The 16,612-nt window shown below is 49.0% G+C and overlaps 1 protein-coding gene across 9 annotated transcripts in view; it reads right to left on the bottom strand.

The window, feature by feature from the left end:
- The window catches only part of ACACA (acetyl-CoA carboxylase alpha), a 148,072-nt gene that overhangs the window by 3,909 nt on the left and 127,551 nt on the right, over positions 1-16,612 (bottom strand). For all 9 annotated transcript variants that reach the window (XM_056341575.1, XM_056341593.1, XM_056341568.1 and 6 more), the window contains 5 exons: positions 15,978-16,155; positions 14,056-14,168; positions 4,232-4,386; positions 3,325-3,495; positions 165-301 (listed from right to left, as the gene is read on the bottom strand). In XM_056341575.1, the coding sequence (XP_056197550.1) occupies positions 165-301; positions 3,325-3,495; positions 4,232-4,386; positions 14,056-14,168; positions 15,978-16,155 (754 nt within the window). The remainder of the gene's footprint in view (positions 1-164; positions 302-3,324; positions 3,496-4,231; positions 4,387-14,055; positions 14,169-15,977; positions 16,156-16,612) is intronic.

Here is a 16,612-nt window from a genome sequence, read left to right as displayed (position 1 = left end):
TCCAAAGGAAACTGCATTTCCACACACGCCGTACGTGTTTGCCACCCAGAAAGGCCAGCGAGTGCGGCACTGACTGAGCCACTGCCCTCAGCCGTGGCCAAGAGCAGAGGCTGAACTTCCTGCGATCCTTGCTCGGCAGGGCAGAGCGCAGGCGGCTGCCTTACCTCCGGATCTGCTTGAGGATGTAGTCCCGTGAGATGTATTTGATGTTTTCATCCACAACGGAGCGAACGCCTTCTTCCTCCGTGAGCTGTTTTTCCAGCCACTCCACCAGGTCCTTGTTGCTGTCCCATAAGTACGCCTGCGACAAACCACACGTGTCAGCCACCGCCGCAGCTCGCTCCCACTCCCCACACACTGGTCCCAAAATTTAACTCACAATTATTGGCAGCTGTGGGTAAAACGTTTAGCTGGCAGCCCTCCGTGGTTTTCCCAACGTGTGTGGCTTTTATAAACACAACTAACAATTAGCAAAAGTCAAAAGATGATAGATTTCTTTTGCATCTCCTGCCACAAATGTGACTAAGGCAGTGCCTGCCGCCACACTGGCTGCATCGGCCGCAGCAGCTGTCCCACCTAAAATCCCGTTTCCCTCTGAAACACAACCGACCCTGAGGCAAGGGCAGGGCAGGGGTGCTCAGTGACCCGCCGATCGATCGATCGGGGGCCTCTGGCAGTGCTAAGCTGTCACGGGGCCCCACGAGTGCCTGTCGCCTAAAGACCGTGCCGGTGTTGGTGTCCCTCAGCGGTCCGGGGATCCCTGATCCAGCCCAGAAGCCAACCAGCCCCTTCAGCAGGTGCGTGCACAGCAGAGGGGGTCGGGTGTCCACATCCCTGAAAAGCCCTGGCAACACCCCCCCCCCCCTTTTTTTTCCCTTTTGCAAGATCATTTCACCTGATATTTGCTAGGTAGTTGACTACATAATAATTCAGGAGTATGTTAGACGCCTAATAGCCTTCTCGCTCCTCTCTTCTCCTCTCATTTTCTTTACAAATCATTTAAGAATCGTTTTGTTAATGGTTTCCGGAAAAGCAAGTACCGCCATTAGGACTCATTCATATTTATGTCATTTTATTTGGGTAATTAAACACAAAGCTCGTCATTTAAAGGTGCACTATCCTTCTCTGTTATCACTAACGAAGTCAAAGTCGGAATGACAATGAGCTTGGTGCAGCAACTCGGTGGGGCTGCGTGGGTGCCCTCCCGGCAGGGCTGCAGACCCCAGTAGCTGCGGGCAGCAGAGCACCCACTGCTCCCCTGGGAACCCTGAACACCTCGCGCCCAGCTCTGTCCAACTGCGAGTGAGTGCAGGGGCCGGCCAGGGAGTGGGGGCAGAAGCAGACGATGGGTGTTTGCACCCAGCAGCATCCCTCCCCTACCACAGCTGCTTCACTGCAGGGGACGAGTTCAGCTGGCTGCGCCCTCCCAGCGCTCAGCTCCCCCGTCCCTGCCCATAGCCGAGGCGTGCAAAGGCGGCACTCGCACTCATCGGCCTCCTCACTGCTGACCCTGTATTGATATATGCAGTTACTGGAGTCCAAGAAACTGTTCCCTCGTCCCTGGGACTCTCACAAGCCGCGCTCCTTCCCTGTGTTGGCGAAGGTGTTTCTGCACGCAGGGGTGACAGCCAGCCCTGCCGTGGGGAAGCCCCAAGCGCAGACCCTATTCCAGCCCCCAGCCCCGCTCCTGCCTGAGACACTTTAAAAAGAAGCCAGGATAATTTTTTTTTCCTTGAACATCAGGTATATATGATTGTCTTAGAACAGTGATGTCACTTCAACCTCAAGATTTTGCTTATTTCATTGTTTTTCCTTATTATTATTTGAAACTCGTTAGGTTTTGCTCCTTGCTTCTGCCCCTAGACACGACAGCAATGCTCCCTGCATACAAAGTAGGGCACTTAGGAAGATTTCAGGGAAGGGAAAAAAAAACCCCAAGAAGCAGCCTTACAGTTGCAGACCTGCGTAAAGCTAGATTTACCCAAGAATCCCAAAGCTTTTAGTTTAGGAGAATATTTAATACTCTTATTAATCATTTTTAATCCGTTTGCTTTTAATTAAGAAACAGCATGATGCTTTCCTATCAACATATGCCAGGGAGCAGATTAATTGTGGCTTAAGATAACTCTCCTTGATTGGTGTAATGTATTAGCTAACGAGATGCCCGCTTTTAAAGACGCTCAGACACTACCTTGGAAAGCCTGCTGCCCTCCAGAGAACACTGCTCCCTCTTTTCTGGAACCCCTGAGTGTTTGTGACTTTAAAAATAGAATAAAAAAAATAAAATAAAGAACTCAGATTGGAGGACTGTGACAAAAACAACCTAAGAGCAGCTCCAGAGATCGCTCTTCAGAGATTGCCAGCTTCCCAGTTCGAGCACAATTAAACCCAGGAAATCCTCAACACAGCTATCGGATGAGGCGTGTGCGACCGCCCACCCCAGGCCCTGGCAGGCAGAGCCCCCAGCTCCCTGCCCTGCGCAACCCGGGGGTGGGCAGGAACCGCAGAGGCCCCCCGGGCCAAGTCGCCAGGCTCCTGCGATCTGTCCCCAGTGTCCCCAGACCTGTCCCCACCATCCCTAGGCTCAGGGAACGGGAAGGCAGGCGAGGGCAGCCCGGGAGCGGGGGCAGCCCGGCCGCACGCTGCTCTGCAGCAGCTGGACAGGCGGGTGAGCCAGGCTGACTGCACCTGCCAGGCGAAACACCTGGGTACAGGCAGTGAACCTCCACACCCTTCTGGTGTCAGCGGGACAGAGCAGGACTGAGGCTATCGTTCAGTAAGAAAGCATAATTATAAATGCAATAAAAATCCTGCTTTCGCATCACAGGGGGGGAGCGACTGTCAGCACAGCTAGGACAGCTCCTCCGCAGCAGCCTCCATAACCGCGAGCAGCTCCGCAGTGGTATCTGAGGCACGCTGCACGCAGAAACAAGGGGATGGAGATATTCAGGGCTGGTACATGGAGCATGTGGTGTGACCCCTGGGATTTCTGCCGCCAGACAGCAGCACCTCTGCACAGCTGCCTTCCCACACGCTGCCCTGCCTCGCTCTGCTGAGCAAGCTGCTTGTGTTTGTAAGATGCTCACATTTTCCTATCAATGGTGGTACATGCTTGGGGAAAAAGGCTATTTAGCTTTTCTGGCCTGCTGTAAAAAGTGTCCCCATAAAACCATCCATGGCCTGGAACATCACCCACTAGATCTCTTTCATCGCCTAAAACGTTTGTAGACATTACAATTAAAAACAGGAGATCAGACTCCACCTGGGAGAGCTTCACTGAACATAAGCCCAGGAGAGCCTCGAGGAATCTGCTTTTTCATTTACCTTCACTGTCCCTTCAACCTCCACAAACCAGCGTCTCAGCATAGCCTGGATCTGCCCGTCAGTCAGCTCAGGATTGGCATCATGGATCTTCTTTTTTACCACATCTTCTAGAAGAAGGCGTCTTAATCTCCAGTAGAAGAAGGTACGGGAAGTTTTCCAGTCTAGAATGTCCTGCCCAAGACATAAGTGGAGAAGGAGAAATGAGTGAGGGACATTTATGTGGAGAACTAGGTACACCTTGTTCCCTACGGCAAAAAAAAAGGCTTGTACTCATTATACACTTAGTTATACCACTTCCACAAGAGAAATACAAAGATGCCATGTCTGAGCTTCGGAGACTTCTACCCTGTCATGCCATTCCGCCACCAGAAGCTACATCCATCAGCCTCTTTGTCTCCCAGAGCCTGCTCCCTTCTGCAAAAAGAGATGCAGCTGCCCAGATGAGCAGCAAAGCCCAAGGCACTCGCATCCAAGGGGAGAGGGAACTAGGGAGATCTGTTCAGCCAGGTTTCAAAGCCTGACATGAGAGCTGCCCTTCAGCCATGCCACCACGGCCCTCCCGTCAGCGAGGGTCCCCAAGGGCACAGGTCACCACCGTCCCCGTCTTCCCCCTCTGCCAGGACAGGCTGCAGCGTGCTTGGATGTGGTCGCTAATGAGCTACTGGTGAAGCCCAGAAAATGTCTCAATGGACAGTGATCAGGTCAAGGTGCTAGAAAACACGATGTGCTTGTGTCCCGGGACCAGAAAACAGCTTGTGGGTGAAGAGGGTTTGCTCCTGTGGCAAGAGTCACCGAGGCAGGGGTTTATCTGCAGGCCCGCAAGCTGCCTCCAGCCCCACTGGCAACTGCCGCTTCCCAGGCATCGAACCCTCCAGCGACATCCCCGGGGCAGCTGGGCCGTACTCACCGTTATGACACCCTTCTCCTGCATCCGGCCGGGCGTGTCGTGCAAGTCGGCAAACTGCATGGCTACCTGGTGGTAGATGGGGCTCAGGAATTCCTCCCGCTCCTTCAGCTTGGTCTCCAGCTCTTTTCGGTCAGCAGGGCTCAGCTCAGGGGTACCTGCAACAGGCACAGCCACACGTCAGAGACCCGGGGTGGGGGAAAGCAGAAGGGCGTACAAAGGGCTGCTGCACGGGGGAAAGGTGAGCAGCTCTGCACGGTCCAGAGGGAGAACGGAGGTTTTTTGTGTTTCTGTGTACAGGTGAAATCCAGACTGCATCGGCCAGGACAACCACCAGACCATCAGCTCCCAGCAATGCCAAGCAGTCCGAGTCAAACAGAAGTGTTCCAGCCCCGATTTCCTGCTGCCGATATTCAGGCAAGAGCTTCAAAGGAGTTTTCACCATGGAAACTCTATTCCATTTGAATGCCAATGAGCTGAGCCATCAATTAAGTGACATTTACTGGACTTACTCCTAAAAAAGAATAATGTCCCAACATGCAGTTCATTTAGCAAGAAACATGGACAATGTAAAACCACCTACACAATTTCATGTTTTCCTGCAGGCTGGTTCCTGCCAGTGGCTGTGAGAGCCGCTGCCTCATTAAGGAAAACACAAGTTACACTAGAGACACCAGAACTGCTCACGTTCCGTTTATGCACTAGTCTCAATCACAGACTAACATGCCGGACAAGAATAAAACTGTGTCAAGAAGATCATGTCCCATGGAGTTAATTTTTAATTTCTTTTAAAACATTCAGCTCAGATAACATTAATTTTGATTAAAAAAACCCCATGCATTAAACAGCTTCTGATTCATTTCGGAATTGCCTGGCCCAGGCTGAGTTAGGCAACGGGAAACACACGGCACTGTGGAGGCACGTCACAGCCGCTGCTGCAAGGTGCTCCTGCCCCCAGCTGCCCCTTTATGAAACCAAGGATGTATAAATCCCCTCTTCTCCTTCTAACAAGCCACAGGGAGTGAAACCCTAAGTGCAACTCTTGCTGGCCTGCAGTAATTTACACCAGGTCAAAGTTGGCCCAGAAGAAGGTTGATGCTTCCCCTACACTGCCTCACCAACACATGCCAGAGGTCCTTCTGCAGAGGCAGAGTATTTACAGCCAATCTTAGTTCAATTTAAGCAAAGATTGCAATCTGAGCCAAATTATATGGTACTGGAGACTGCTGAATTGTGCCATTTTTTAACCTCCCACCCACACCAGAAGCTCTGGTGGCAAGTTCACGGCCCCCGAGCCAGCTGCCTCCCAGCCCACCTCCCCTTTTGAAGCCGAGGTCGCCGGCAATCTGAAGTCGGGTCATGGACGAGTCTTGCTCCAAGCACCGGTGGGTTGGGTGGGTTGTAACATTGAACTGTCCTACTGGCACCTTCCATTCAAATGTTAATATAACCACCCATGCGCCTGCGAGACAGGCAAGCGTGACTGCGCCTTCGGTGTGCAGAACTGAGATATAAAACAAAAAAACTGGGCAGCACAAGTCGTCAATGGGAGAACCTGGAACAAAAGCTGGTGCAGTGACTGAGCCAGAGGACAAGGCTCCTGCTCTTGTTATCTCGTAGCCTGAGTCCCAGGACTGCATTTTGTGGCGTGTGAACAACACCAAGTTGGTTTTTTTGTTTTAGTCTTTACTGTTTGCAAGGAATGTCAGCGGGATTAAATGCAGCATGTACCATTAGATCAACACCTGTAGCTAAGCTGCCAGGCTTGCAGGTGGGCGAGGTGCAAGGCAGTGGCTGGGGAGAGGCAGGAGGACAGCAGAGCAGCGGGGTCCTCAGCAGCCCCGCGGCCACCAGCCAGCCCGGCAGCAGCAGGCTCTGGAACGGCAGCAGGCAGCCAGAACAATCCGAGTCCCTCCCAACAAGACCACGTGAAATTATCAGGCAGCAGCTTTACAAAAACCCCAGCAACAGGGAACACAGTCAAAATCTGACAGTGGGACAGTGAACCAGAGTTCCTGGGGGCCAAAAGTACAAACGAGCGCACAGAGAGTGACGGGAGAAGCTCACGCAAGGGAAGTCCATCACAGGCTTCGAAGCATGAACATCAGATATTAATGCATGACCTATGTTGCCTTTTCCTTCCGGAGTTTCTCTTCCAAGCCAGAACGGGTCTGAACACACACACACACACACACACACTTCCAAGCCACAGGCCAGCCACACAACGGTTCTTGCTAGGGGAGGAATGTTTTTATATGCCTACCAATATAAATGTTACCTAACCTTTCAAATGCTACTAAGAAGGTTTTAATTAAGAGAAGCTACTCTTATAACCTTCAGAATAAAAAATTATCTATATTTATCCACGTTGAACTCACAGGCTCCCACACCTCCCTGTTTTAAATGGCAATGCATGCACTTAAGCCAGTAACGCTCATGTATTCTGGCCTGTCTGCCACACTCACGGTGTACAGTCAAACCAGCCAGGCCCAGTAATGATTTAGGTGAGATTAACAAATATGTCAATGTCTATTTTCTGCTTAATTTAAAAGCAGCGTCTATAAAGATTTTTGACTTCTGAACCCTGTTCTCCTGGAAGAAAGAAGGTAACAATGAGGAGGGGGGGATAAAGAGTGATTATCCCATCATCGATCGTTTGTCAGGAGCATTTCTTATTCACTGGACTATTGTAAAAAGCTAAGCTCTCGATCAATCCTGTAAGCCCCCTGTACAATTAAATATCTTGGAATGGTTTTCTTTCTTTCCTAGTCAGATCTTGAGGCCTCAGGGTTTTTCAGAAAGCTGGGGCTTTATTTATTTATTTCTCGGAAAAAGAAGTCTCCTTCCACAAATCTTATACTGGCAAGGAGAAGGGAGTTAAAATATGGGATTCCTTTGCTCTAAAGGTACTTGACAGTTAATGAAACTGTTAAAGTTTAAATCATAGGAACAGTACAGACCTCTCTGTATGGATCAGCTACTAATCAATAGAGAAACAAAAGAAGCAGCACTCTGAAACGGCCACATTACAATGCAAACACAAAGTGCAGCAGGTTTTGGCATGCAGGTGGGGCATGCAGGTAGGACAAGGCGACAATTTAAAGGAAGAAAGAACACGTGTGACCTTCCTAACTTGGCAGGCAGCACAGGACACTTTCTATGGCAGCACTCTAAGTGCCATAAAATGTCACATTTATCTTGGATTGCAGTTTGCTCCACAGTCTCCAAGTACGCCTGTATCTATATATAGTGCTGGTATGATCACAGCCATTGGCATGATCGGAAGAGGCCAGGTAAATGTCTTAATTCTGCTCTCAACTCCTTTAAAGCCCACCCACAGTGGTAAATGCACCAAGACCTCCTCATTCGACAGTGTCTTTTCTTTTTTCTTTGGTTTTTTTCATCAGTAGCAAAACTGCCTTAAACAAGTTGAAAAAATACCCTGGGGAAGCAATAACATTGGCGTGCTAAAAGATTAAGAGGCTCTTCTGAGGTCAAAACAGCAGTGGCCAGAGTCCTGCCAAAACCTTCTGCACAAACACACCCAGCTAAGCCAACAAAACCTAGTTTAAAACCACACAGCAGAAATACTTCACCTGAGCGCTCCCAAACACCTCCTGGAGGGAAGGAGCAGCTCGCACCTGCCGCCTCCCCCATGTCCCCTCCCCATCTCTGCTGTGGCTTTGGGGGCCACAGGCTCCACATCCTACAGCCCCCACCAGGCCCCCAGACCCCAGGGAGGGGCTCTCAGTACGCTGGTGGCACAGAGCAGCAAATGCCAAATGCCACAGCTGCCGAGACAAGCCCCTCGACCGCCCTGCAGAGCCGTGCTTGCCGGCCACTGTGGCAGGGACACGTGTGTGCCTTACAGGCAGGGACACGTGTGTGCCTTACAGCCCGCGCTCGGGGGGAGGCTTCGGCGAGCTGCCCGCCCCGCGCAGACAAATGGAAAAGCTGCCACACTAAATCGTCGGCAAGACCTCTCCCGTAAAGTGCTCTGATACTGCATATCAATTTATAATCCTCTCCAAAAGTTAAGGGAAAGCATCATGGCAGGGAAAGCAACATCTAAACTATTTTGATTTGTGCCCCATTAAACAAAAGTCTCTGAAGCAAGGGGGGTCTCCAAGCATCCCTCCCGCTCGGTGCCCGGCCAAGGAGCCGTCCAGCGCAGTGTCCTGCAGGGCTGCAGCCTGCTGCGGTGGCATGGTGCGGGCTGCCTTTAATAACGTCCCTGCCAGACGGAAATGGCTCAGCAGGACCATGAATCACGGCTTCCCATAACATTTAGTAGCAAAGTGCTTTTTTTAAATATGACCAGTTTAACAGGTTAGACAAAATGACTTCAAGAAATGTTATTGTAGGTTCCCTCTGATTGCAGAAAGCCAGGCAGCTTCTGAATCAATTTGATGGTTTATGGTTTTTAAGCTGTTAAAATGTAGGATTTTCTCCCTCACCCTCAGTGCACAGCCTCAGCATGGCCAAACAGTTCCTTGTCCATCTTCTTGCCTCTTCCTCCAACACGCCCTCAAATACCTGGGCAAAGCCCAGCACCAAGGCCTCCCCGAGCTGCCTGCGGAGCCCCGGGCTCCAGCTCTGACAGCCAGGCAGCACCGAGGGCTCCAGCCCACCCGCCCATTGGCAGAGGCACCAGCGCTGGCTCGGAGCACACAGCCGAGACACAGAGTCCCCCGCGGCCGCAGCAGCGCGGCGCCTTTGCTGAGCCACGAGCCAAGGACGTGCCCATGACCCGCCACTGCAGGGACCAGATGTGACCCTTCCTCTGGTGTCGCCCCCCAGACATCAGCTGCTCACATACACGTTTGACTCCAGCAAATTACCCCACACTTACAGTTTTCAAAGATGACTTTTAGAACAGGAAGAGTAGCTAACTCTCCAGACTACAGAGGAGCATTAATAACAATTGATTATCTCAATGTTACAATTACTACAGGCAAATTTATTTATCTTGTCATCTGCTCGTGGCCATTCTTTCCAGCAAAGCAGATAAACCCCACTGCAGCATGTGCTGGAAGGGTCCTTGGGAAATGAACTCTGGAGAAACACACCAGTCACTCTGCACCTAATGACATAATTAAATGGCGATTTTAACCCTGGTTATGACTGTCCCACCTAACTTCCACACCTGCAACAATAATCCTCCTACCTGAATCTCATCTCTTCCTCTGCCTTTAACAAAGCTCTTGCCAGACAAAAATTCAGCAAAGACAGCAAGAATGCCAACCACATCCAGGCTGCCCAGGCAGCACATCTCCCACCCCAGCTGGAGGGAGCCGCTTCAGAGGGGAGAAGGAAGGTCACTCAGAGCCACTCACGTCCCTCGAGAGACAGGCATTTTTGGATTGTCGCTTGTTTCTTTAAATGAGACTGCTTGTAATTGCTTCACTAAATATTCAGCAGGATTTATGTTATAAAGGTGCAATATGAAATAGCAGTGAAGGTCACACATGCTCATGATATGGGCTTGAATATATCCTTGTACAACCGCACCGTGTGATGTTTCACCCCAGCCCTTGCCAACTCTTTGCTCCTAAGGCCTCGTATCGGCATCAGAGCAAACAGGCAAAGTGTGGCAGGCATGCAATTCCAAAAAATTCCCATCTGGGGGGAAACATCCCTCCTGGGAGGATATTCAAGATGCCAATTGTCATGAAGGAGCTGACAGAAAGCAGTACTTGCTCTTCGAGACTCATGATTGTGAATTAACAACAATTTAAATGCAGCAGCACTTGTGTATAGAAGCAGTTACTGGAAACCAGCATTGCCTAAAAAGACAAAGTTACAACTGCGGTGACTGCATTTGCCCAAGACTTCCTGAGAGATGGAATCACAACAGCAGCATTTTTCTTAGTTGTTGCTCAAGAAAACAGCCAGCATTTTGATTAATTACAACACCGAGCAAACACCACCACCACCACCACCCCTCGAGAAGAATTACCAGACTTTAGAGCTGTAATCTAACTTCTCGAGCTAAAGCTTGGAACAAGATGAATCACAGGATGGAAAGCTTTCAGCCACCCAAGAAACAAGGCTGTGCCAGGGCTGTCTCCAGGTCACCAGCAAAGTCCTGACCAGGTGGCACAGTCGGGGCTGAGAGGGACCTGGGGTTCAGTTCTGGCACCATGCCTCGGCATGTATATTTTCAGAGAGGAACTAAAGTGGAGTTACGGGTCCAATGCTTGAGTGTTCACTGCTCTAAACAGAAGCGAAGTTTTGCACACCCTTTAGCCAAATAAAGGACAAAGCAAGTCAGAAGCCAGCAGCACAGACTGGTAATATTACCTGTGGGAAGTGGAGGGTCGTTTGCAGCATTGAGCCTGTGCAGAAAGCAACCGCGACTCCCACCTCCCAGAGTGCTGCTGTACACCTGCCGCTGCACGCTCCCCCCTCCGGCACCTTGTACGGTGCACGCGGGCAAAGGCAAGACGGGCATATCATTCCAAACCAAACTGAAGATGCATGCTAGCACTCGGGCAACTATTTCGTAGGATCAGCTGAAGAGGATAGTCACCCTGTTAGAACATATATCAGGTGACAAAGAGATGCTTCCATTTTACTATGAGATAAATACCTGATAGGAGAAATGTGAAAATGTAATATCCAGTCTTGCTCTAACTGGAGCCATTTTGCCATTCCTTTCATTCATATTCCACCAAATCTCTGCGCAGATTACACTGTGCATCCGACACATTACCTGCCCAGAATCTCCATGACAAAGCTAATTTTTATTCTACTCCTACATATTTTACTCTAATTGGAATAAATAAATAAAATTGAAACTGTATTTTTCACTACGGCCAGAGGCTTGCAGCCTGAATCATTCCTTCATTTCTAGGCAGTCACCGTTCTCCTTGCACACCTACTCAGTGTGGAAACGTGCTCCTGGGCAGGATAAGGGCTATCCCTTCCTTCCCTGCCCTTTGCTCCGCACTGTTTGCTGGTTTGTAATAGCACAACTCTGAGTGACATTTTAATAAAACATGGGGCTAATAAACATTTCAGCAATAGTGCTGGAGAATTGATAATGAACAGATTTATGTCAAATTATTCAATATCTGCCAGCCTTCTCTGCTCTCACACACCCCAGTTGCAAGTCCAACCCCAGTGCCTCCAGACGCCTGGAACGAGACCACCATCACCCTGTTTCCCCACCCCTCTGCAACAGGCACACGTTGGAGAGCATCTCCCTTTCCCCCCCGCTATTCAGCAGCTCCAGGGAGGGATGACAGCCATTCAGGGGTTAAAGAGAGGCAGTGAACCCCCAGCTAATGAGTAAGAATTCAGCAGGCAGTGTAAGATAAATGGAGCTTTCTCTGCTTCTGCTGGAGTCAGCATGAACTGCGGCCCTGCGGCTTGTTTGTGGCAAATGGAGTGCGCGAAATATCAAAGGGCAGTGATCCAGAAGAAGACCGACTTTGACAAATTTTAAATTGGCCAGAAAGAAAACCAGCAAAAAAAAAATTATGCAATTCACTGTGTCCTGCAATCTTGCCTTTCCTGCTATGGTACAGAATTAGTGGCAAAACAACAGCAATGATCGCCCCGATGTTGGGAGCAATTACGAGCCATCTAAGTGAGATGCTTATCAGTGACTGAAGCTTTTAGAGCTCTCTGTATGTACAGTTGTAAGTGACTTGCTCTTGTGTTGCAGTCATTTTAATTAAAGTGTATGGAGTTGCTGGGAGTAATTACCCTGTAGAGGGGAAAAAAAAGCCCTGAACAGGCTCCTCACATAGCTGGTGGTGGATTTTTGATACTGTTGGCAGAAAACCGTATTCCCTCTTTCTCCCTGCATTTTTTTCCAGTGATGCTGGCACAGATCCCACCGGTGTGATTCAGGGGTGCTCTGCAGCCATCGGCATCCGCCCTGTGTGAGGGACCCTCCGGTGGGGCCACCAACAGCAATGCTGCTCTGCTCGCCCCCTTCCTCTATCGCTTCAGGATTTAAACACTCCAGTAGCCCTCTTTGTCCGCAGCCACGGATTCTGCTCCTGGGAAAGGATTCACCCGGCACTCGCCGCGCAGAAGACACCAGCTCTTTGCAGAGGCAGTAGGTTGGTTTGTTTGCTGGCAGAGCCAGTGCTTTTTATGGTGGGGCGAAGGTAAATACTCTCAGAAACAGTACTCCTGCTGTAGTGCTATTTATCTGCATGGACCTGAGCTGACTGTTCTCTAACCACACATCTGATTTCTCCTTCCCCTGGAGACTCTGCACCGGAGAGGCAGCTCTCCTGCGTCGGACACGGAGGTGCAAACACCCACGCGAGGTGTAGCTGTGAGTCCTGACTGTGTATGGAACTCGACTGCAACCTCTGAAGTGTGGAACACCTTAGGAGAGCATCTGCTGGGATCCTGTGCTGGGTTCTCCACGATTTGGTGTAGTCACGCTATCTGTTTACTCCTAAAGGGACACTGTCAACTCTAACATAGGTCAAAAGTGAGGTTTTGTGAAAAGAATTTCCTTGCTGCAGCTACAAACATTAAAATCGGCTTTTTAATTCCACCAGACGCAGGCAAAACAGAAAAACACATCCATCCACCTGGGTATCTGCATCCGCTCCCTCACGCAGTAACGTATCAGGTCCATGGGCAAGAGCTGAGCTCCGATAAAACGGATGCCTTGTGCTGGCCTGCAAAACTCAGACACCTGCTAACCTGCTTCTCGCCCAGAAAGCAATTGGCACAGTAAGAGAAAACAAAGACAGTGCCAAAATACTATCATTAAAAAAAAAAGAAAAATGTCTTTGATGCTGTCAAAGACATCAGTAAAAACCTGGTTAAGAATCAGCAAACAGTCTGATTCTTAACACTCCCCACACACTTCACAATTATTATTCTCTTTCCAAGGCATATCAGAATGGTTATTTTGTATATAAATTGTTGCACTGCCATAAATTAAAAAAAGCCAAATAATAAAATGTAACTGCAGCAATAGCCACGATTTATCAGTCATTTGCAGAACACTTTTCCTCCTGAAGGATTCCAAAAGGCTTTATAAATTCAAACCATACCCACATAGCATGCTTCTTCCACTGCTGAAATGTAGTCAATTTTGGAGGTAAAAAGAGGTTCTGTAAGATTATACTCTTATAGTAAGAGCTAGTAAAGAACTATTTAAAGAGTCTATTCCCCTGAGAGAGTACATATCTGATATTAAGTGCATTTTGCTGAACACTCTGTATTTTGGGTTGTTGGGTGTATACCAGGCACTGGGATCATTTAGAGCAAAAGGCGCAGTAATAATGCAACACACGCAGTGACGTGCTAGCCACTGAACACTGCAGATCACCCCGTATTTTACCGAGGAGGTGAAGAATACTTTTTATTTTCTTGAAACAGAAGAGCAGACAGTTATCATTACTCAAAACTACCTCAGACACACAGTGATAGTCCAGCACCCCAAAATGTCTTTGGCCAAATTCTTAGTTACGCCAAATGACACCAGCTGAAGGTTTGGTCCGTGAGCTTTTAGAGCTCTGAGCAATTGCTGAGATGGAAACTAGACTCAAGCATCTGTAGAAGTGTCTGTTGTAAGACCGATTCAATTAAAAAAAAAAAGTTCAGTTCAAAAAGACACTATATTACACACACGCTAGGTATGCTAAATGCACATGGGTATCATCTCTCTCACATGTACAAACATGCAGCTTGTCCCATCTGGTTTTCTCCCCAAGTTAGATGACAGTAAATAAAAATTATCATGAATTTGATAAAATGCCTCAGTGCCCCTTTTTAAGGTCTATAAACACATTCATTAGCCACCAGCTGAACGGATCACTGCCCCGCCAGCCCCTGCGCAGACGTACCGAGCCGCTCTGCCAGGCGGATGTATACGGGGTCCACTCGCCTCATCGTCTTCACCAAATCCTTCCTGCGGAATTTGATTTCTACCGTCCCCTCTGGTTCCAGGATTCCTCCTCTGATCAGTGATGGGAAAAGAGAAAAGAAAGGCACTTTCAGGTCATCAGACAAGGGGAAACACAAAATGGAATGGTTCAATGTTATCTAGAAAGTATGCAAAAAAAGAAGAGAAGAGAAGGGGGAGAGGGAGACAAAACAAAGAGAAAGAGAGAACAAGAAAGAAAGAATCTTAGCTATTATTTATCCAATGCCACAAACACACACCAGGCTTCACAGAAACACACACATCCAACAGTACACAGTACAGCCTGGCACAAGCAATGCTCTTTGGCAGTCTCTTTTAAGCTGTGACCTGAAAGTTCTTTCAGAAGGTAGGTAAGCTTTAGGAAACAACCCAATTAACCAGCCACTATCATTAGAGATCCCACTTCCCAGGTCAATGATGGAGGAGCACGTGATTTGAAACTTGGGCTTGGTAAATAAAATCACTTCATTCTTTAACTGTGAGGGCTAGAGTAATGACAAGGAGGAAGGTCAGTGCTGAGGGGTTATGGAACAGCAACAGCGACGTAAATTATTACAAATGCGTAACAATATTTCGGGATAGGATGACGCATTTTGCAAAATAATCTTCTTCTTGGCTGCTGGAGCTGAAGACCTCTAGAGTCCAACCACAGCTCTACAACCACACGTGGTCCTTCCTGATTTCTTGCAAGGTGGGGAGCTGGTTGAGATTCCCCAGCGGCAAGCTCACACTGCCACAGCCCAGAGCAGAACAGGGTGGCAGCAGGAGGGAGCTGCTCCTGCACACACCCCAAAAACACTGGCAGGGGGAAGCAGCTTGTAGAAATCCTGCTCACACTGTGTCTGACAGTGAAGCAAACAGGCTCCACGTTTCTAAGTAGAAAAAGAACAGCAAAAACTTCTGACTTCCAGGAGGCAGAGATTAGACAATGTTTGCTCGAGACACAAGAAATCTCAAGGCCAACAGACCACAGGTCTCTCTGTTGCTTCTTTAGAAAAGAGAGGGGTAAGCATCCCATCAGGTGCAAAATTCAGCTGGGAAGGGCAGAGAAAAGGGCATGTGGAAAGGGCATCTTTTCCCAAGTCCTCCCCACATACACTTTTTCTTCTCCCCCTGGAGCAGCTGCCCAGGAATTTTGCCCTGCTGAGATGGCAGGAGTTGAGGACCCTGACAGCACCATATTAATGCTGTCTTCCTACACCCCTTCCTTCTATCTGCTACAGAGAGCCCAGGCAGGGCTAGCTTTTTCCTCCAAATGATTCAGTGTCTCTGTATTTTAGGGATTCTTTAAGATGTTTTTAAAAACCTGCTTCCAAGAGTTTGCCTGTAGTTTTACGTCCTGAACCACAAGTAACTGGAACTTTACTTATGCAAGTTGAATTTAATTAAAAGTGTGCAGCTAACCCAACCACCCACAGGACAGATAGTAAAACACTCAGGGATTTTAAAGTACACACTTATTTACACTTAATTAATTTGCAAAATCATATACAGAGGCACTTGCTTCAAAGTGCAAAGCAATGTGTGGAAGTATCAGAGCAGTAAAAAAAACCAACCAACCCTAAGCACCAGCATCTCACTGTGCTTTGTGAATGAACCTTCACAGAGGCTGGCTCACACCAGCTACAGAGCTCACCCCCATCTAAGTCTGAGTCAGGAGACGATCCGAACTGTCCCCGCTGTGATCACTACACAGCAACTCCTCCGAGACATGGGTTACAACTGGGAAGTGGTCAGCCCCTTTCAGTAACACTGTCACACTCTTAACTGAGAGCTTCCCGCTCAGCCAGGTAATTATGCCTCAAAGCAGGTGGTTACGGAGGGAGGAGAAAGCTGCCATACCTGCTTTCTCGGTCTGCGTACATCTCCATATGACGAGGATTAATGGTAGGGTCAATCACAGCCCAGGATCCACCTCTCAGCTCTGCTTGTGGTGGGATGTAAATAAGCACGGGCTGACGATACTCTCTCAGGCCATCCACAATGTAGGCACCGAACTTGAGCACCTGGTCATACATATCTGCAAGAAAAGGACACAGTGCCTGCAGTCACAGCATGTCAGTGCTTCAGCCCTGCCACACGCGGTCAAACTGGGGAAAAATTACAATTATTCAGCACTTCTAACCACCTCCTGCTGTTGTTCTTGGACCTGGACAAGATGGACTCAGAAAGGAGGTGTTCCCACGTCAGCCCTGCTTGCCGACACTGGACCTCCACTCTGGAAATGGTCTGGTTACTCCCCCTGTAACCATGTCCGTTCACACACCACGGACAGCAGGGTCCTCAGTTCACCAACCAGCCCTGCACCGCCTGCCCTAGAGACAATCCATCCCTTACCCCCCAGCCAAGCCATACTACAGCAGCTCGGGACGTCAGGCCAGGTATTTCTGTACTCGACACAAATGCAGCTGCCCTATTTCAGATTTAGTACCATGGATCTGTATCACGATTTGTGCAATGTGCATGGCACACCTAAC

Source organism: Falco biarmicus, chromosome 1 (assembly GCF_023638135.1).
Source record: "Falco biarmicus isolate bFalBia1 chromosome 1, bFalBia1.pri, whole genome shotgun sequence".
NCBI lineage: Eukaryota > Metazoa > Chordata > Aves > Falconiformes > Falconidae > Falco > Falco biarmicus.
The sequence above is the reverse complement of the archived record's forward strand: the minus strand, read 5'-3'. Positions and strand labels throughout refer to the sequence as shown.